The sequence below is a fragment of the Budorcas taxicolor genome, chromosome 3 (genome assembly GCF_023091745.1).
Source record: "Budorcas taxicolor isolate Tak-1 chromosome 3, Takin1.1, whole genome shotgun sequence".
In the NCBI taxonomy this organism is placed as follows: domain Eukaryota; kingdom Metazoa; phylum Chordata; class Mammalia; order Artiodactyla; family Bovidae; genus Budorcas; species Budorcas taxicolor.
This window is the reverse complement of record NC_068912.1, coordinates 108,976,416-108,998,215: the sequence shown is the minus strand read 5'-3', so window position 1 is coordinate 108,998,215 and position 21,800 is coordinate 108,976,416. Positions and strand designations below refer to the sequence as shown.

The following is a 21,800-nucleotide window of genomic DNA, read 5'->3' as shown; positions in this document are numbered from 1 at the left end:
AAGGGGCATGGTGAGGATTAAAGAAGATTACAGAGATGTGCAGAGAGTATCTGGCATAGTAAGTGTCCAATAAGTACTGGCTATAATTGATGAGGCCCACATGGGATCTCATTGTTAAGACGGCTCATTATGTTGACCTCACAAACAAAGAATAAAATCACAGAGATCCTTGAGACTGATCAAATTGCTCAAATGACATTCTGTTTTATCACTGGCACCTACCTTCTCAAAGCTACGAGACCACCAGATTCCAGACCTCCGGCTACGTGACCACAGGACTCAACTACAAGCTAAAATTTAACCATCCTTCAGATAATTTTTCATTGGTGGGCTATAAGAAAGACCCCGCTAGAAAGGGAGGATGCTGGTCCTCCTCAAGGGCCAGTCACCCTCTCGTTTCCCTCTAATATATTTCCCTTTTCTTGCCTGACTGCCCAGCTCACTCCCTTTTTCTCTGCACTCACCTTACAATAATCTTTTCCTGGCTTTAGCCTGCTAGCTCTCACTTTGTTTGCAGTGCCGCCCCACCCATCCTCTGGGTTGGACCAATGAGGAAAGGCAGTGCTGTCCACCTTGAGTAGGACAGAGAGGAAAAGCCCTATCTCCCTGCAGGTCACCCTGCAGCTAAAGCAAAGACCCCCAAGGGAGAGACAGAGCTTGCGGTCTTCTGAGAAGCCCTGCTTGGACTCGCTCCTCTAAACCCAGCAAGGGTACCTGAGCCTCATCCTGGCCCATGATGGAGACACTTTGAGCAGGTTCAGGAAGCACAGAGCGTGAGAGTGGTTGTATGTTTCATGGTCTTCTTCTTGTTCTAAATCCCAGGAAGTGGAGACACAAGAGCTGCTGACCCATGACAGGTCTGCTGACCCCAGCATGACCTCCTTGGGGCTGGGAAGAAGGAAGGCAGACAGACTTTCACAGAAGCTGAGCCCCCATCTGACCTCCAGGCCACTGCAATCTCCAGGAGGTCGAGACCTTTCAGTTTCCCCCGTGGGCAGGGCTGAACTTGGCCCAGGGAAGCGGTCTCTGGCCTTCTCCCGGGTGGTGTCAGGACCAAGTCCCTCCTCATCCCTGCCAAGACACTGCACCCAACACCTTCAACCAAGGATACTCTCTCCCTGGAAAGGGGCCTGCTTCCAGGCCCAGGAAGACTAGATGTCTAGAATCTCATACCAGAAGTGTGTCTGAGTCCCAGGATCCCTGAGTCTGGATTTGGGGGATAACCCATATGCCCAAAGCACATCCCAGCAGGCAGAAGGTAAAGCCAGCCCCAAATACTAAGAAAGTAAGCACCCCTACTGCGTCCAGAACTTCATCTACTTGTACAGAAAGCTGGAGGTTCCGCAAAGAAAACATCTCCCAAATGAACCTGAGGCTTCCCGTTGCCACTTGGCTCCAGTGGACCGATGGCATAATAAGATCTCAGGATCTCCGTGAGGGGGGTTTACAGACACTATTCTAACTCTTCCTCCTACAGGCACCTCCTGACAACGTCCACAGGGGACGCTGGGCAACAGACAGCCCACATGCTCACTGTAAGGGACCCCGCCCAAGACCTGGCTACGGCAAGGATGCCCAGCACCTCATGCTTTCCTGGTTGAGGGCACATTCTCCTCCTCCCTCCCCATTCTCCCTCAACCTCCACCAAGCAGAGTCGGTACCTCAGTAGCTTCACAGAGTCTCCTCCTTTGCAGCCCCCACCTCGGAGTCTCAGGAGGATGGGAAAGGGCATATTTGCCCGTGGCCCATTATCCAGGCCCAATTAGTCACTGGGTCTGTGTCAGAGTGTTGGGCCTGCGACCACTGTGAGCCCTACAGGGAGCAAACAGGGACAGAGGTTGTTAAATCCTCCCACAGAGCTCTGATGCCTGCACCAGGTTCTGGTACCTCAAAGACATGGTGAAGCAAATGGACCACGGCAGATTTTCCACCCAGCACGTGTCAGCTCTGGGTGATGCTACCCTAGAGGTGCACAGCAAGAGCTCGGAGCCAGGTGCCAACAGAAAGAAGGAAGACAGGAGCATCCTGAAGGTGTCCCTTCTCCAAAGGGTGGAGGTTCCCCACCCGGCTCCATCCCATCTGTGACTCTGGAATTCAATTAGATTTGTCCAGCACTTTTTAATCACCCACTGCGGGCATCACTTGGGGCAGATGCTGGGAATACGCAGCGAACAGAGTGGGAGCCAGGTGGATGGACATTCAAATCCTGGGCACACCATCACTTATTGAAGGGGTACATGCACCCAGCTGGGGCTCAGATCCCTTCCTTTTAACCAGGAGGGTTAAAAAGAAATTGGGGAAAAAAGAAAATAAAAAAGAGACAGAAAAGGGTTCAATGAACACTAGCTGTTTTAATATGATAAACAAGAATACGATAAGGACCTTGTCTCTGAGAAGTTCCAACAGGAAACATAAAGAGAAGCAAGGCTGGTGAGAGAGAAATGTTCTAAATAAACAGCCCTTTGTCTTCTGTTTATTCCTGATAATAAAAACACAGGTATACAAAACATCTTACTTTTCCATCTTAACTCCACTGTAAGTAAACTCCATTGTAAGTAACTCCACTCTCACACATGTGAGAGTCAATGGTGTTGGCACAAGGGAGGCATGATAAGGAGGTGTGGGGACTGTGATATGGCGGGAAAAGAACTTGGAAATCCAAAATTTTACATAAAACATCCCCATTTTTGAATGTCAGCTAACTCAAAAAAAATGAATGCAACTTAAAATTAAATTGATGGACGTTAAGGGCAAAGCCCCAAAGAGTTCAGAAAAAGAATTCCTTGAATTCCAGGCTAAGGATTTTGTCTTTCAAGAGGATAAACTATCAGAAACTGTTGTTATTTTAATGACAAGATTTTAAAAACAGTCTAGGGACTTCCCTAGTGGTCCAGTGGTTAAGACACTGCACTATAAGGGGCTCAGGTTCAATCCCTGGTTGGGGAACTAAGATCTCACACACCACGCAGCCAAAAAAGAAAAAGAAAACAAACAAACAAAACTATGTCAATCTGAGGCAAATACAAAAGATCTACAAGCCTCAGTTTATAAGCCCGGGGGTCACAAGGAAGAGGAGTGGGGAAGGAGACATTTCTGCACCAATAAAGGGGGCTCCAGGGAGGCTCAGGGAAGGTTGTGACCCACTGCCTGGGTGCATCAGAGGAGGCTTCCTGGAAGAGGTGAGTCTTAGGATAGCACACCCTTTATAACCCTCACTCCCCACCCAAATCGGGGGTATTGAGGGCTGAACCTGCATTCCTTGCAGCTGCCAGGAAAGGGTACCCAGGGGGGCCAGAGAATCAGGTGTCCTGGCTAGAGAAATGGAAGACACGCTATGTACAAAAGAAAGGGGAGGGACTGGGCTAAGAAACTCCTGTGCTAGAGGAATGGGAACTAGAGACCCACGAATACTGAGAGGGCTGGGAAGAGCCTTGTCCTGTGCTGGTTTCCAGGCCCAGCCGACTCACCCCATTTTCTGGCCAAATCTGAATAAACAGGTTCAACCCACACTCCCGAGCACCTGCTATGTGCTGGCACTGTGATAGCTATCTATGTCCACTATTTAAAATAACATCAGCAATCATGGGGCTTCCCAGGTTGAGTGGTAAAGAATGCACCTGCAATGCGGGAGATGTGGGATTGATCCCTGGGTCGGGAAGATCCCCTGGGGTAGGAAATGGCAGCCCACTTCAGTATCTTGCCTGGAGAATCCCATGGACAGAGGAGCCTGGTGGGCTACAGTCCACGGGGTCACAAAGAGTTGGACACGACTGAGCGACTAAACCACAGCAAGCATGACGATGTGTTGAGGATGTGGCCACCTTTCTATGGAATGCTCCCTCTGTGTTCATCACCCCAGGCTTTGCTTCCTCATCTAAAAAGCGGCGATAGAGTCCTCAGCTCTTAGATTTGCTGCATTAAGTGACTGAATGTCTGGAAGCTGCTTAGCACAGTGTATCTGGCACATTGTTAGCCTTCGAGGGATCCAGGGTTCACTATTATTATTTTCACGAGTATAGTTACACTGGGTTAGCTCAGGGTACTGGAAGCAGAGCCCAGCCAGATGTGTGTGGGGCTGCCATCCTACCCCTGCTGCCACAGTCCTAGGTATCAGTGACCCTTGCACCTGTCCTACAGGCTGAGGTCTCCCCACTCCCACCACATCTGCCAAGGAACAGGAGGATGGCTCCACCCTCACTGGGAGGAGAGGTTTCAGCTCAGCCACAGGGAAGCTCCTGGCCCTGTGGAGGCTTCTAAGGGAAAAATCGAGACCAGACAATGCCCATTTCTTGGGTATCCCTGCTGGGTTGTCATAGATACTGAGGACTCACAGAAGTCCTGGCTGGGTGAGTCTATCAGGCGAGCAACCATCCTCCTAATCCCACCCCACCCCATCCCCACCCCTCAAGGAATGCTTGCTGCCTTGGAACACACCTAGGGCTTTCCGGTCCAACCAGGAACCATGAAATGGGACTGGAGGCCCAGCTGAGCTCGCAGACAGTGGATGTGGCATCCACTGATGGCTGATTCGGGAAACAGATGGGTGGCCCCAGGAAGGGTCCACTCATGCACAACACAGCCCGGCCTTCAGTGCTCAAGCCTGGGACGAAGGGGATGGCCAGGCTTCTGGGGAGAGTCCTGGACCAGGAATCAGGACATTTGTTCTTTAACAACCTTCCACACTACATCTCCCTGTCCTTTCCTACCTAGACTACTTAAACAGCTTCCTGATGCCTGTGCCCCACACCCCTGCCGCTGCCCCATCTTCCAACTTCACACCTGCAGTCACATCACACAGCCACTAGGTCGACTTTTCAAAGCTACAATGTGGTTTTGCTGCTCCCCTTCATAAAGTCCTCAGTGATTCCCCAGTGCCCTGGGGTTAAAGTCCTGCCTCCTTACCTTGCTTATCCAGCCTTCCATATTCCCACTACTCAAATATTACTTTTCTTTTTTCACATTCCCTTCTGTTTGCTCCATTCACAGCAGACTTGCTTGTGGTTTTTTAAACACTGGTTTGAAACATATGAAATTGCCAATATTTGACTATGTCTGACCTCCAAAGCTTATAGGGCATCAACTTAACACAACCACCTGTGCCTTGGGCATTTGTACCCTCTGCCTAGAACGTATCCCTTACTCCCCACCATCACCACCACCTAACCACTCCTTTTCTCCTCCCCAAGTGTCACTTCCTTGGGGGAGCCTTTCTTGATGTTACCCTGGTAGCCTGCAAGTCCCTCTGTGACATGCGTGGAGTTTGTAGTGATTCTTTGCTGTCTGTTTTTTGCTAGATTGAAAGCTCCATGAGGCCAGGATCATGTCTGTCTTGCTCACCCTTTAGTCCTGGCACCTCATGGAGGACTGGCATAGAGCATGTGCCCAGTAAAGGCTCACTAGACAACCAAATATACATATGAACGAAGAGACAAAGCTCTACCCCAACCAGCTATGTGACCTTGAACCATCCACCTCCCTCAGACATCAGTTTCTACATCTGCAAAGGATGGTCACCATCCCTATATCAGAGGGATGTGCAAATTAAGTGGTATCAAGCATGCCAGTGTATTTGGTATTATACTGCTCAGGAATGTTGATGGGCCCTGCCTGGAGCTGGCTGCAGCCACCAGGCTCCTTTCTGACCCAAGGGCACTGCCAAGGGATGAACTGCTGTTAGAAGACAGCCAGGGAAGTGTCTATCTTTAAGAATATTCCTTGAAACCACCACACTGAGCTCAGCCTTCATGGAGTTTGTGTAACCCAGAGCAGGTACAAGCCTCGTCTTTTAGGAAACTCAGAGAGCCGGAATTTTTATGGCATCTCTAATTGCATAGTTGAGGATGCCTAGAATTTCATAGTGAAAGGAATCCAGAGCTCCTCTGAAATATCCTAGGCCAATCTGTTCTTGAACATATCCCATGGGAAGAAGCTCACTACTCCTAAGGTATCTCACTTAATCTTCAAAGAACACTGACTAGGAGATAGCTGATGTTGAACCAAATTCTGCCTTCTGGGACCACCACCCAACAGGTCCCAATTTTCTCCTGGGGCCTCTTGGATCAGTTTTTCCCTCTCTTCTATGCTGCAGTCCTCAGAGATAGAGGGCTAGCCCCTCTTGATGTCAGGTCTCCAACATCTGGTCTTTGAGCATCCTTTCTGGCACTCGGTCTCCACGCCTGTACGATGGGAATAGCACGTGATGCACCTTACTCCTCTTTGGGTGGGGATAAGACTGATGAGGAGAAAGAATGAGCATCTTGGCTCAGAGAGGGAGGCTGCAGGAGCTTCACCCCTTCCTTCCTACAGGCCTCAGATCCAGATCTGGGATCACAGTAGCTCCTGGTAAAAGCTGCCTTCCGCTGGGTGACTCAGGCTCAAAGGCTGTCCACTCTCCTCAACCTCTAGGGGAGATTGATGCCTACACTGATAGATCACTCCCATGGATTAGGTAGATAAAGAAATTGATTATTCCATAAATCATTGTCTCCATGAAAAACAATCCCAATTTTTTTTAAAAGAAAATATTATAAATCTGTCTGAACCTGTGTGAGTGAAAGTGTAGCCATTTCAGTTTAATTGTCTGAGCCCTTCTTTGCTACAGCCCCAGGAAAAGAGTCCCTGAAGCTACTACTTACAAATCTAGAGGTTTCTCCCAAGCTTTATGAATGGCCACATCACACCATGGATGAGATGGATTTACATAGCAGCAGGAAGAATCTGAATTGGCCAGAAAGAAGAACTTTCTCACCAAGGAGACAGAATTATATCTCTTGGAGACATAAAAAAATTGAATACTTATGCTTGTCCCTACCTTTTCCTTCCTACTTACACATGAACCACTCCATCTAGGAAAGTTAAGGCTCAGTTCTACCAAGAGACAGAGAATTGGCCAAAATGAACCTTGGGTGGGCCTTGAGGATGAGGTGTGACAGCTCAGGCATGGGGGAACTCTCAGAACAATATGAGTGAAGAAATTATTTAGGAGCAAAGGCAAGAACAAGGTGGCGGCGGGGGGCAGTGACGCTTGAAAGATAAGAGATGTGGCTTCCCAGCTGGTCCTTCTGTGAGGTGTTCACCTTGTTTCTTTTCTTCTCTAAGCCTCCATACTCCTCCCCAGAACACAGGAGAACAAGGCACAAAGAACAATCTAGGCATAAGATTCTAGCCTGAACTGCACGTCCCTAAATGTTCAAGGAACTGTGGCTATCACTGAAGGTCGCCCACTTGGACCTGCCACGAGGCCATTCAGATGCTGTGCCACCCCTCAGACTCCCTCAACCCCCTGCCCTGTGTGCTCTGCAGTACACAGAGTGGGTGATCCAGAAATGTTTGCTGAATCAGTGAGTCAGCCCAGAGACTATGCGAAAAAGACAGGAAATAAACACTAAATTACAAGCAGCATAAAAATAGCCCCATTTCCAAAGCAGATTCTTCTGATTCTGCGAACCCAAGCAGGAGCAGCAAAACCTCCAATCCCCTTTCACTAAGATATCTTAATCCAGGGCCCCTGGAGTAGCCTTACTCTGTACAAACCATAGCTCATGTCTTTCCTGACCTTTCTACCTTCAGTATGACTTCAAGGTGCCATCTTGCCTCCTAAATGCTGGGAGCCCATTTACCCAAGCTTCCCTCCTTGTTCAGAGGCCAAAGCCAATTCTTCAGATCCTGTCTTTCTAACACTCTTAGCCTCCTATGCTCTTGGCTTCAAGTCCAGGTGTTTCGGCCACTCTCAGTACCCCAGCGATGGGCAAACTCTCCCTTTCTCTGAGGCCTGCTGAGGTCACCCATGTCATGATTTTCCTAGCTGGGGAGACCTTTGTCAACACCCAGTCTGATCACAAATCTCAGACACATCCAGGTGGTGGAGCACTTGGTATAGCTGGGGTTCTTTGGGGAATGCCACAGAGCTGTGACACATTTAATTCCTGTCGCCTGAACAAGGAGTAATTTTATTTACTAGCAGAAAAAACGGCTCTATTATAGGTGTGCAGGGCTCCACGATTCAGGAAATAATAACACAGAAAATACTTTAACGAAATCACATTTAGTGGGATAAAAATACATAACACAAGCCTACTTACCAAATGCAATGTGAAAGATGATGCTGACAAGCTGAGCAAAGACGCTCGGTATCAGGTGTGATATTTGACAATGGAATGTTCATTCGTTTTGTCATCTGCTACTGCTCCTGAGCATACAAGCCGTACAAGGCACCAAAGGTTTAAGAACAATTTATGTGAGAGAGAGAGAAAAAAGGAGAAAATTCTATCCATTCGCTCCATTTTCTTTTACTGTGAGCTACTCTATTTGAACGACCACAAATAATAGTTCTTACTAGCCTACTGTGTACCTGCTAAACACCTCAGTCTGGTTTACGAACACCAGAGTCCTAGAGGAATAGCATTAGGAAAAAGAATGCCTGTTAAGCAAGACCTTACAATAACCACACTGCCCCTACTATAAGAATCAGCATGCAAATGGTGCCCACTCACCACCCCCAGGGCTTGGCTGCTCTCCATGGTGCTGAACACAGAGACCGGGGTGAACCTTAATTTCCCTGCTGCTCCCCGGACAACACAGAGTGTTATCACTATCTACGAGCTTTTATAAACACACATACATCTGATTTGTATTTCTCCCTCAATGTGAAAAAGGTTTCGTAGGTCTGTTTTGCAACACTGGAAAAATCTGGTCTCCTTGTCTTCTCTCTCTTAAGACTGTAAATTTAGAGCTTCAAATGTGGGCATGTTTGTGTGTGTATGACAGGAAAGTGGATGGGAGTTTCTTAATGGACTGGGGGTGGTGATCAGAGATCCATGTTTTCATCTGATTTTTCCACGGCTCACCAAGGGATGTGGCTCAAGCCATTTCCCTTTTGCGCCTCTCAATCTGTGATAGGAAAGACTGGGGCAGGTACTGTACTGTAGCGCTGACATTCAGAGTGCCTCCACCTGTGTTCTGGCTCTTTCAGGGACTCAGAGACTATCAAACAGGATGACCTTGCCTGGCCTCCAGCACATGGAGATTTTCTGGATCCAGAGGAAGAGACAAGGCTTAGCTTCTCTTGTAAGAAGTCAGGGATTCAATCTCTCTCTGCTCAACTCTACCCCCAGCCCTCACTCCCCACGGACCAGCCATAATTCAGCTAAACCTGAGAGTTCACCCATATTTTCTTTACTGATTCGATGTTACGAGACAAGTAAAATAGACGGCTGTCACCTCTATTAAACTGGGCAGGAAAAATGGCCATGTAGGCAACAGGCTATTTCTGCTTATAATGTGTCATCTGTTTCCTTGGGGGAGGGAAGCAAGAAAGGGGAGGTCCTAGTCTAATAGGAGAGCCCAGTCCTGTCATGTTCTGGGGGGGAAGCTCAGGGTTGCCCTGCAACCTGTCCCACCCTGACTCTCAGCTACATGGTAGACAGTCAGGCCAGCCAGTGGGAAATTACTCTGTTTCCCCCATGATCCAAAGTAAAGTCACTGTATTCACTCATCAGACTTGGGATAAAGAATGGCTGTTGAACCTCAGTTTGGGAAGCCTATGCTAAAGAAGCGAATCTTCAGTTGGTCATCCTTTACAAGTACACAAACACACACACACACACGTGCACACACTCCTGCTCACCAGACTCAATGTGGATGGCATTTATACTCTCAAAGCTAAATGGCCCAAGCTGACTGTCTATATAGCCCGAATCTCCAGGTTTACCCGTCAACACCTCACTTTACACAAAGCTGTCATGTAGACCTGCTGTCTACACATCCTAGCAGGATCCTGTGATGTGGCATAAACAGGGAAAGGGGAAGCCTGACCTATGACTGGTGATAGCGCAAGTGGTCCAGCTACAGTTCTGCCTGGCAGCTGTCCTGAGTGACCTGCCTGGTGAGGCTGGAACTGCAGAAGTTCTCTTTTATGGTTCAGCTCCCAGAGGGAGCAGCAGAGATGCCGAGGGACAGACAGGAAGAGGAGAGGGGTGAGGTCAGAAAAGACAGGAGGGTCATGGTCTTTTCTTTTGCCTCTTCTTGAAGTCGACAGCTTGTGCCTTTCTCAAGAGGAGAATCATCATGATAGGAACCAGAAAATGGATGTAAAGACCAATCCCAGGCCCAAGAAAGAAAGATCCATTCCCCTAAACACTCCAGCTCTGCCCAATAGACCTCATAGGAAAGGTCTTGGCATAGAAGGTGCTGAATTGATGGGGCAGAAGACCCACCATGGGCAGCATTAGGATACTGACTTCACAGAAGAATCTAACAATGTCTTTCATGAAATCCTTGCTGGCAACATGGAAAAAGTGTTGAGCTGAATGACAAGGCTGCTAGAGAGACTTATATTCAACCTGTATGTATCAAGGCATTCATTTATTTAACAGATGGTTATTAATCACCTACTATTTACCACACGTGGTGCTAGGTGCATTGGGCAAAGTGGTGAATAAGTCAGTTGCAGTTCACACTTGTCTCTAAGATTTTCTAAGAAAGCTTGTCCGTAAGGTAACCACGAATTACAATCCAGGAAGTGCTATGACAAAGGAAGTTCAGGATGCTGTGGGGACTCATAAAAGGAGATGGAAGTCAAGAAAGGCTTCCTGGAGGAAAATATATGTTTGCTGAGATCCAAAGGATGACTAAGAAGTTAGCCAGAAAGAACAGCAAGAGCAGAGGTCAAGTGTAAGGGAAGACACAGTGACTTCTAGGGACTTGGATGTTCAGTTCAGAGGAGCAGGGAGTGTGTGTGAGGCAAGGAGGGACAGCGCATGAGCCTGCAGATATCAACCCCAGCAGTCTTAAAGGGCCTGAAAGCATGAAGAAGCCAGTGGGATTTCAACTCTGGTTAAAGTGTAGGTGGTGGATTCAAGACCACTGAATAAAGTCGACAGACTCTGACACTGGTCATTTCCTGCCTAATGCATGGTGGCATGGATAGATGAAGTGAAGGCAAGCATGCTCATCCAAGGCTCAGAGGGCATGAAGCATGCCAGACAACAGAAAGGGAGGCACAAAACTTCACTGTCCAGACCCATGGTTCTCAATCACAACCACATTGCGGGCCAATAACCACTTACTTCTCTACCACAGACCCCTGGGGGGCAATGGGTGGGAGGTCAAGGAGGAAGAAGAGGGTGAAATCCCTGCCTACCTCCCAAGGATGGAGAGATGGGAACAGGCTTTGGTGGTCCAGAAACAGCGAGCAAGAAAAACTGCCTGAAGGTTCAAGATAGGATTTACCAGGGATAAATGACAGGTCCTGCCTTTAGGCTCAAAAGATCAACTGCCAAAGAGAGGATGAGAGGAGTGATAGATCGGCAGCCATACCTGTGGAAAAGACCTTGTGATCTCATGAGACCACCAGCTCAGGATAAATCAACAGAGTGAAATGGCTGCAGAAAAGGCTGAAATAGTCTGGGGGTGTATAAGCAGACACCAATGCTGAGACGCAAGGAGGGGATGAGCTTACTGTTTTCAGTACATAAGCAGGACTGTGGTTGGCTCTGGACACCACACTGAAAGGACTGGGCATCGTTGGTCTGGAAAGATGCCTTTACATTCCTGTGGGGTTGCACTGTGGGACAGGCTATAAATCCAAACCAGATGCAGGGGGGGCAGGGTAAGCGTAATAGTAAGAACGATAGGTAACATCTATTGAGAGCTTACAACGGCTATGGTCCAAACATATCATGCGCACTAACTCATTTAATCCTTATAAAAACCCCATAAGGCAGGTGTTACTATTATTATTATGAGAGATTAAATAATTTGTCCCAGATCACTCAAATGGGAAGTGATGGAGGCAGTCCTTAAACTCAGCCTGTCAGATTTCAGAACCTGTGAGCTTACCCACAATGTTAGATGGCTAAAATCTATAGAGAGTTTGCTTCTCTGGTGGCTCAGATGGTAAAGAGTCTGCCTGCCGTGCAGGAGACCCAGGAAGATCCCCTGGGGAAGGAAATGGCAACCCACCGCAGTATTCTTCCCTGGAAAATCCCATGGACAGAGGAGTATGTCGCAGAGTCGGACAGGACTGAACGACTTCACTTTCTACTTTCTATAGAGGGCTTCTTTTGGGCCAGCCATGTTAATTTTCACAATGATCCCTGGAGGTCAGACCTGTTACTATCCCCATTTTACAGGTGAGGAAGTCTAGGCTTAGAGCAGTTAAGTGACCTACCCAAAGTGACACAGCATGGAAGGAAGAGATGAGAGTTCAAACTCAAGACACGGATTTCAGAACCTACACTGTCAACGTGTAAGTCATACTACCTTTCCTGGAACTGTAGGAAAACCAGTTTTAGGGCAAATTTTGCAACAAAGATTGAAGTGGGCCAATATGTTTGTGATAAAGAACAAAGCACAATCGAAAAGTCGTGAGTTTCCTGTTACGGGTGGTATTCAATAGGAGACTAGATATCCACTTACTGGGGATGGGGGAGGGGTCCTCCAGTGACTTAGAACAGTGGCTCTGAAAGTGTAGGCAGATGAGCAGCATCAGCTTTACCTCGGAATCCATTAAAATGCAAATTCTCAGGCCTCACCCCAGACCCACTGAATCAGAAGCTCTGGGGTTGGGACCCAGCAGTCTGTAGTTTATTGAGCTCTTCAGGTGACTCAGATGCATGTTAATATTGGAGAAGCAGAGGCCTAGACTGACCCCTGGGGTTCTTTTCAGCCTGGATTCTGTGATTCTTCACTGTAAACAGGAAATGTGATGCCTGGAGCCCTGGGAAGGCCCTGGCTCCCTGCTCCTGCTTTTCCACCCAATTGGGCAGGCTTTTTGAAATAGCATATTTCAGTTCTGCAAAGCAGATGCAGGAAGGCTTTGCAGAAGTCTCCCTCATTCCTATATTTAAAGAGCTCATCTCTGCAGTGGTTCTGAGAATACTCTTAACCCCCTTCCAACACAGCCTGTCTGCATCGGTCCCTTTAACAGCATAAGACTTCACTGTCTCCTATGGATGGGAACCCTCTTCACACAAACTGGGATCTCAGCTCCTTTTCCCTCCTCTTTTTCCATCTGTCTTCCTTAACCCCCATTCAGCATAGCACCAAAGGATTTGGAGTGGAAGCTGCCGCTCTCCCTGACCTCACCCCATTTCATTATCTCCCATCTGTAAGAGCACCATGGGATTCACTCCGTGGCTTCATTACCTGGAGTCTCCCAGCAGAGCCAGCAGTGCCTATCCCCTGGGGCCTAGTCTCCAGCCACAGACCCTCTCTAGAATTCACCAGCTTGCTTCAGGAGCGAGCTTGGACTCCCCATCCAAGAAGAACTGATCAAGACTCCCTGGACCAATCCTTCAAGAGCATCGCATAGCCAGGGTCTTCCCAGCTCTGAATACATGCAAATCACATTTCAATCAAAACACTGCAAATGTAGGGAAGAACCAGAACCTCATGGGCTTTGGGTGTGTGATAAATAACAGGCCAAGAGGTGCCTGGGAGCTTTGGGCATACAGGAGCATGCTAGGAAGAGTACCCCTTTTGCTCCCTAGCATGGCAGGTAACTATCACAGGCTGCTGGAGACATTCATTCCATTGCTGGGTATGTGAGACGTGGCCAAATACCCACATATTGAGCTGCAGGGAGTACTGGTTACATGGTTGGCACAAGGCAGAGGGCAGATAAGAAGCAGATAGCCTCACAGCTCAAAGTCTGAGGGTGGAGACAGTCTCCATCCTTGGGGAATCTTTTTCTCCTTAACATTTATTAAGCACCAGGTCCCGTGCAAAGAACTTTATATACTTTATTTCCTTTAATCCTCACAACAGCCCTGTGAAGACCTTAGGAGTTTCAACAATATGAATTTTTTATAGGTCAAACCAGCTGAAAGTGGTTTAACCCAATATTAATATTTCCACCTCGATGAGGAAATGGAGGCTTGGAGGTGAAGTGACTTACCCAAGGTCTCACAGCTAGCACCTTAGACTCCCACTCAAGCTCAGATCCACTACATTTCACCAAACCTGAGACATACCGTCATGTTTAAAGGTGCCGAGAAAGAAAAAATCCTGCAAGTAAACTCAAACCTGATGTGAGATCCAGACTGATTTCAGAAATGTGAAAATGTCGGGGGAAGAGCTGATGTTAGAATCAGTGAGATATATTAAGTGACTCACAGAACTTCTCTATGAGAGAAAGCCCTAGACAAACCCACAAACATAGCTATAATCAAGATCAGTGAGCGTTGGTGAAGAAACTGCAAAGGTCAAAGGAAACAAGGAGAGGAACGTGGGAATGCAAGCTCTGTGGGGAGCAGAAAGCCTGGCTGGAGGTTAGGTAGTGTGGACCCTGCAGATGGCTAGAAATAAACCAAAGTGTGGTGAGCAGCACCTTTGAAGTGTGGCTGAGGGGAAACAAAGCAAAATCAGAATGACCTGCTGTCCTCAGGTCCCCTGCCCTTAGTCCAGTCTTCTCAGATCTCCCAGCCACACTCAATTAAGCTTTGGTTTCTGGAGCACAAAGAGAAGCGGAAGAAAACAGGGACTTCACAGGAAACAAAGGTGCTAATAAGCATAGGCCAGTGAGGCATCTGGAGCACAAAATTTAAGGAGGCGCTCACTGTCACGGTCAGTCATGCAAGAGCATGACCACCATTCGAGAGCCTCCTTAAATCCTGCTTCCTGGCAGCCACACTCCCCTGGCCCCGGTCCCACCCAGTTTGTTGGTGTTAGACTCCTCTCCTCCAACAAAAACAAGAAGTGCTGATCTTGGAATGGAACAGAATTCAAGATTTTTAAAACGATATCCCATCTGTCTGACTCTATGAAGCAAGCAGTCTCATCCCATTTTACAGATGAGGAAACTGAGACCCTGGAAAATAACATGACCCCTCCTATCATGCTTGTTCCACAGCTGTCCCTTCTGTGAGGACTCTAAGCAGGGCAGTTTCCCCTACTTCCAGAACAGGTCCGTCCCCGGCAGCCAACATCATCCCCGTCTCGCCGTGCCCCCGGAAGAAGGAATGCGGTGCAGGAGAAGAGTAAGCATGGATTCGCCTTTGCTCTGGCAGAGGTGGCATGGGAAGGGGAATGGGCAGCTCTTGCACCCAGGTCCCTGCACCCCACCCACAGTGTCCATGGGACAGCAACATGTTCCAGGGCCCAGCATCAGTGGACCTTACCCTCTGATGGTCCACCAGTCTCAGCTCACAGCAAGGCAGGCTCTATTTAGAAGGTCAAAATGTGACTCTTGCTTTAAAAATGACCAAACAACCTATCAGCCTGGAAAGGATGTTGGAGGGGAGATGGGGTGGGGAAGGAAGGCAGGACAAAAGCAAATTTGCTGACCCCCTTTTCTGGCCAGGCCACCAGCTGAAGAGCATGGAGGGAGACACAAAGCCCTGGGCTTTCCTCAAGGCTCTGATGCTGTCTTTGAGGACAGCCAGCAGGCTGCCAGGGTGAACTGTAGGCTGGAGTTCCTGGAGAGCAGAGGGATCCTGTGGGTGGACTGGCCACACCCAAAGGAGTGTCCCACCTTTATTTCGGACTTGGATTAAAGAATTAAGCAGAGTCCAGAAGCCCAGACAAGGTGGGGTGTAAGGATGTGCATCACATATGCAGGAGGGGTGGGAAAGACCAAACATCCCTTTCCTCTCGGTAAAGCTTATCTACCACTTGGTCCATCTGCAAGGACAGTTTGATGCTGAAAACCAGTTACTGGTAGGTTTCAGTGTCACAGAGCCCATGCAATCATCCCCATAGAAAGCCTAACAGCCCAGGACTCTGAGGCCACACTCAGCACCCAGAAGCATGGCGGTGGGGTGCTGCACTCAGCACCCATGAGTATCAGCGCCTCCTGTCTTCCGACTACACAGACTACACAGTAAAAGCGCAGGATCTGGGGTCTGGCTGGTGAGAGCTCTTATCCTGCGTTCACCACTTACTGGCCACATTATCTTGGGCAAGTGACTTCACTGAGCTTAGTTTCCTCATCTGCAAAATGAGGACAATGTCTCCAGGCAGGGCTGGTGAAGGCTAAACCAGATGGTGAAGAAAAAAAATACGCAACAGCTACCGGTCTCAAGTACTTACTAGTCACACTACTAGTCATTCTTTGAAAAGCACGGTGCTTGGCAGCTAGTAAGTGCTCAGTAAACCAGGACCATTGTATTTCCGTTGTGTGTTGTTCCAGACCCAGTGGGGTCCCGGGCAGGAGATGGTGCTGCCACCTCAGCACAGGCACACTGCCCCCTGGTGCTCATGCGGGGGAATCGGCGCCTGCAAGAAGCGCTATTCCAGCCAACAAGCCCAAGGCCGGTCTGTGTCTGCACCAGGCCTACTCTTGGCTCATCTGTCCATCAAAGCACCTTGGCAAGGACATGCCAGGGCCTGCTGGGTGCCGGCCCCAGAGGAAGGGCCCGGCTCCTGGACTTTCAGTTCTCTCTGCTGCCAGGCAGGGCCTGGGGAGCCCCTCGGTTCCCTCTGGAAGGTCCTGAGTAAGCAAGGAGGGGGCTGGAGGGGGCAGGTAGGGGGAAGGTGCAGGTGGGGACGTGCAGGCTGAAGCAGTGTGGGGCTAAGGCAGGGGCAGGTGACTGTAACAGCCTGGAGGAAGCCTGGCTTCTGCAGATCAGAAACGGTCCCAGTGGTGGAGCACAGCCAGGTGCTGCCCTGCATGGACATCCAAAGCAGCCCTAAGCCCTGAGCCTCCCCTGCATATGACCTTGCACCCCCCACCCCTGAGGATGCGATCGTCCTAGAACCCACAGGGCATCTGTGCCTCTTCCCCCGACCCCCACCGAGCTGGCTCTGTTTCCTGGGGACAGGACAGGAGGCCTGTGGCAATGGGGGCTCAAGGACCCTCACGGGCCCCACAAAGGAAGCAACGAAGCACCCTTGCATTTGGAAGGGTGGGAACGAAGAGTCGCTCCTCAAAGCCCGAAAGAACACAGCGGGCTGGACTTCTGAAGTCAGCTATCATGCTGGCGGCGGGGGGACCCGAGTGACATTGGAAGGGCCTAGTCGGGACACTGTGCTGGCTCACCCCACATCAGCCACCTCTAAAAACCCCGGATCATCCTGACGTCAAAAGACGGTTTAGCGCAGTGCGAGGCAGGCATCAAGAAGAAATTATAAACTCCAGCTCGCAAAGGAGGGAAGCCCGGGCTGACAGGAGCAGCTGGGCTGGAAAGTGGAGGCAGAAATTCCTCAAGTTAATGCTTTCTAAGGCCCCTCGGGCCACTCCCAGGTCTTGTCTGAAGCTATTTACTTCCGGGGGGGAACCCTATTGATCTTCATTCAGTGGCTGTCTGCTCCAACACGGCCGCGATGCTTCAGCGCATCACCAGTCACTGTGAGGAATTTCTCATTGTTTTACACACAGCGGCTACCAAACTCAGGAGATGAACGTTCAGGACCATTTGGGTGAACTGCTGGCAGGGGATGCAGACAGGGCTGACTTGGGGAGGGGACCTCAAGCCCCTGGGACTGACTGCAGTGTCCGCTGGGCTTCCCCGCCCCTAGTCCAGGCTCAGAGTCTCAAAACTCTGTTTTGCTCCGAGTGTAGATGCTGGGCGAGTCTGCCCGATCCGCCCACCTTCCACCCCGCCACATACACCTGCTTTATGTCTCTGCAGTCATTTGGCTCTGAACCTCCCCCTGGCTGGCTAGAGATCACCACCATCCGCTGGAGCTCCTCCAGCTAACGCCACCACTGTCTGGTTCCCTTCTCAAATGCTAGGCTGGCCCTTGATTCTACATGTATGTAAAATAAGGGACGATCTAGACATGAAACCTACCAAGGCATGGACAGTCCCCACCAGACCACACTAAAAGGTTACCTAAAATCACAGAATATCCCAAGCATCATGGCCAACTCAATAGTTTACAGATGAGGAAACTGAGGCTCCAGGGTGGTGGGAGAGTGTGACTTGACCAAGATGGCTCAGGAAATTGGTGGAAGGCAGAGTAGAAAACCCAGGCCTCCTGGTTCCCAGCCCAAGGTCCCTCCACATCAGCGTCTAGGTCTAGTAGCCAGGAAATCCAGGTCCCCACATGAGGCCACAGAAGCACTGGAAGGACCCATGCATTAAGCTGCTTTCCGTGAGTTAAGACTAGGATCCATCTGAACAATAATAACGATGATAATAATAATAATAAAATGCTGAACAATGTCTTGAAAACCTTCAACGAGCAACACTTGATAACAACACACAGAATACATCTTCCACATATTCATATAAAATAATCAATGATCATTTTTTTTCCTGCAGACTACAATCCAATTACTCTCTCTCCCTCGCTCTCTCCCTTATTCTCCTTTGTTACTTGCAAACCATCCAAGCAATCAATGCCTTGACCTCTCCCTCTGATAGACACAATTACAAAAAGACAGAGCAATGCAATTCATCTATTCAAGACGGATTGTTTGAACACTCTGTCACACTGCTGAGCTATCCATCTCCTTGTCTAAGAGGAAATTTAAGCCCCCAAAAAAGGCACAAAGAGAGGGGGCGGGTACGCTGCTCCCCAGTCCAGAGAGCCCCTCGCACACCTGCAGGAAAACCCTCTCCTGGGCTGGTGCTAGGCGACGCCTGCCTACTGGAGAAGGATTCGGCTCCCAACACAGCCAGCTCAGGCCCCCGTCTTGGGAACCAGAACCATCCAGCACACCCAGTTTCCAGGGCCTCAATTCCTGTGGCCCCAGCCAGAGCCCTGAGATTTCAGGGCTGGAGAGAGAGAGAGAAAGAAGAAAGGAGAGGGCATTGGGCCCGGCCAAGGTGTTGTGTTTGGGTTTCAACATGCTATTCTCTGTGTGTGTCTCTCTCAACACACCGTGTCCACTGTAGCCGTTGGCTCCTGCTGAAACTCCAGCCTGGGCTCTGAAGGAGGCAAATTCAGCTCCCCAGGGAGCTCCAGAGAAACCCAGGGATCTCAGAGCCTACCCATCCTCCATCCAAGCTGGCAGAGCTCCGGCGGTCACGTTTGGCATTGGCACAGCACCCCAGTCCTCGGGCTGGGAATCAAATGGGGCAGGGCTCTTGGATATAAATGGCTTGGGCCGACACGCTAATTAATCCTGGGGCTTAATACGAAGAAGATTAGAAGAGAGGAGGGCTTTGCCATCCTTAATTGCATTATTACACGCTGAACCCAAGAAAGGGCAGGCAGGCTTGGGGCTTCCCCTCAGGGCAGTGAGGAGTCCCCGGGTGAAAGTCAATTTCACGGTAAGAGGGAGCGGGTGAGGATACACCATACCGCCCCTCCTCAGCGTATCCTTGCCTGGCTTCCCTCACCTGCTCCTGGCTTCCTGGGCCCCCAAAGACCACCACCCCCTGACGCTGGGCTTTGAGAGAGCCCCTCCCACCCCTGCAGGGGAAGGAACGCAGGAGAGGGAACTGCAATGCGTGGGCTGGGTGCATAGCACCTTTTGGGTCCCCCTCTCTTCTCCCAAGGGCACCCTATCAATCAGGCCCCTACACACACACACACACACACACACACACACACACACACACACACACACACACCAAAAAACAAAAACAAAAAAACAGAGGGAATAAAGGAAGTCCTGGCCCACTACTGAGGGGCTGCCTGCTCCTGGAACGGTAACCAGACCCGGCGCTGGGACAGGCAAAGGTGCAGAGATAGAAACAATATTTTTGGCTTGCCTGGAGCAGTCTGGGCTGCAAAGGGTTAAGCCTAGTCGTGAGGGCTGTCCCCAGAGTCGGGTGCCTGGATTCCTCTGCCTCAAATATCTGCCTGCTGGGGTCCTGGGCAGGAACAGGAAGACCCCAGCTCGGGCAGAGCTGAGGACTGTGTTCTACCCGCGTCCAGATGTCCAGTTCAAGAGGACCTGGAATCCAGGGGAGACCAGGGAAGAGAGAGAAGGGATTTCTGATTGCCTCCTAGGAAAACCTCAAGTACGGAAGCCAAGCTCGATATCGGTTGCCTGCACCCCGTCACGCCGCGGGCAGCCCAGAGTCCGCGCCTGGATTAGAGCCACAGGGGAGGAAGGCGGCCCTGGCTCGGAGGAGCCAGATGCTGGTGGGGGCGCCTTGCGAACCCAGGCGGCCCAGGTCTCCCGCCTGGCTGCGGGCGCAGGGCCTGCGTGGCCGAGGCTCCCGCCTGGCCAGGCCGGGCCCAGCCCTGGCGGTCTCGGGCCTGGGACACGCGCCCCTCCACCCTCTCCCCCGCCACCACTCTCCCTCCCCGCACAGCCCTGAGCGCTGCCTTCGGGATGCCTGCGGCGGCCGCAACAAAGTTAAAGCCCCGAGTAAGAGTCTCTGGCGAGAAGAGACGCGGAGACGCAAGAGCCTCAGAGCCGCGCGCAGACCCGCCAGCAGCCGCCAGCTGCTGAGGGATTTCGGCTAACTTTAAAAACCGCTGGCATCCCTCTCCTCGCCTTCCCTGCTTGCGCCGCTCGGGCTCTGCGCTGCCCCAGGCGGGGGAGAGGCCTGTGCCGCGATGGATGGCTGGAGCGACCGGGGGAGGGGGCGACCCTCCCCTGCCCCGCGCCGCGGGGCTGAACGGGGGCCACCGAGGCCGAGGGCGGCCACCGGGAGAGGAGACCGGCCGTCCTCGTCTGGCGAAGCCGGACCCTGCTTCCCCGCCGCGGCCGCTCGAGCCCTGCCCCAGGTCGGGGCGAGGGCCCCGCGGGAAGCTGGGAGGCAAGAGAAGTTGGCGCCTTCCCCAGGGTTCCCGCTTCGCGGAAGAGCCAGGTCCCAGAACTCGGTCTGCGGCCGGTCCTGCTGGCAGTCGCGGGCAGATGCGCCCCAATGCGCCCGCGACTCAGGCTGGGACCCGAACGCTTCGCTACACTCCGCCAGGTCTGGCGGTCCAGGAGCGCGCCAAGGGCCCCTCGCCCGCCGCAGCCCAGCCGCCTCTTTCCCAATAAGTAAGGCCCGTGACCCCGGCTTGGGAACTTTGTCCTCACCGGGTCGAGCTCCTGGTGGTCACCCGGCCCCGGCAGCCCGCAGAGACATTGGGAAATCTCTTGGGATCGCGGTCAGTGGCCCCCCGTTCCCGCCCCCGCCCGGGCGCAGGGAGACCCTCGGCTCCCGGGAGCCCTTACCGATCCGGATGACGTGGGGCATCCCGCGCGAGTCTGGGATCCAGAAGGCGCACACGAGGAGCCCGGCCCAGTATTCCCAAACCAGACTCCCGAGGCGCCGCCAGGGAGCGGTCATCGTTGGGCGCCGCCGAGCGTGCCCGGGGCGCGGCCGTGGCGGGCTCCCTGGGGCGGCAGCTCTAGGCGCGGGCGCGCAGCAGCCCCCGAGGCGCCGCCTGGGCCAGCAGCCCGGCTCCCGAGCGCCGCTGCGAGTGGGGGGCGCCCCGCGGCGCCGCGCACATCTTACTGGGGGGCCGCCCCGCCGGCGCCCGCCCCGCCCGGCTGCCGCCCACGGGCCCCCCTCGAGCGATGCTCCTGGGCTCCGCCCGGGCTCCGCTCGGACTCAGCTGCGGCTCGCGTCGGCTCTGCTCCCGCGCGGGCTCCCACCTGCCCCCGGCTGCCGGGCGCTGGCAGGCGGGCTGCACGCGCGTCTCCGGCCGCTCCTCCTCCAGCCGCGGCGGATGCTATCGCCCGGGCTCGCACAAAGCCCCGGAGTGGAGTTGCACGCGCGCACACACTCCCTCCCAGCCCCCTCCCTCGCGCCCTGCCTCCCGCCTCCCGCGCCGCCCGCGCTCCCTCCGCGCACTCCCCCGCGCACACACACTTCACACTCAAACCCGCCGAGGCGTACACTCGCGAGCTCACACCTGCGCAGGGGGCGGGGAAGGGGGCCCGGGACCCGCTTTAGGGGGACGGCCGGAGAACAAGGACTCCTCGCTTCTCAGACGTCCCCATCCGCCCCGCGGCCCCCGGTCCC

At 51.8% G+C, this 21,800-nt stretch overlaps 1 protein-coding gene across 1 annotated transcript in view; it reads right to left on the bottom strand.

The window, feature by feature from the left end:
- Window positions 1-21,122, bottom strand: part of GRIK3 (glutamate ionotropic receptor kainate type subunit 3) — a 241,274-nt gene extending 220,152 nt beyond the window's left edge. Inside the window, exon 1 of the mRNA XM_052636773.1 lies at window positions 21,008-21,122. Coding sequence (XP_052492733.1) covers window positions 21,008-21,122 — 115 coding nt within the window. The remainder of the gene's footprint in view (window positions 1-21,007) is intronic.
- Between the last annotated feature and the right edge of the window lie 678 nt (window positions 21,123-21,800).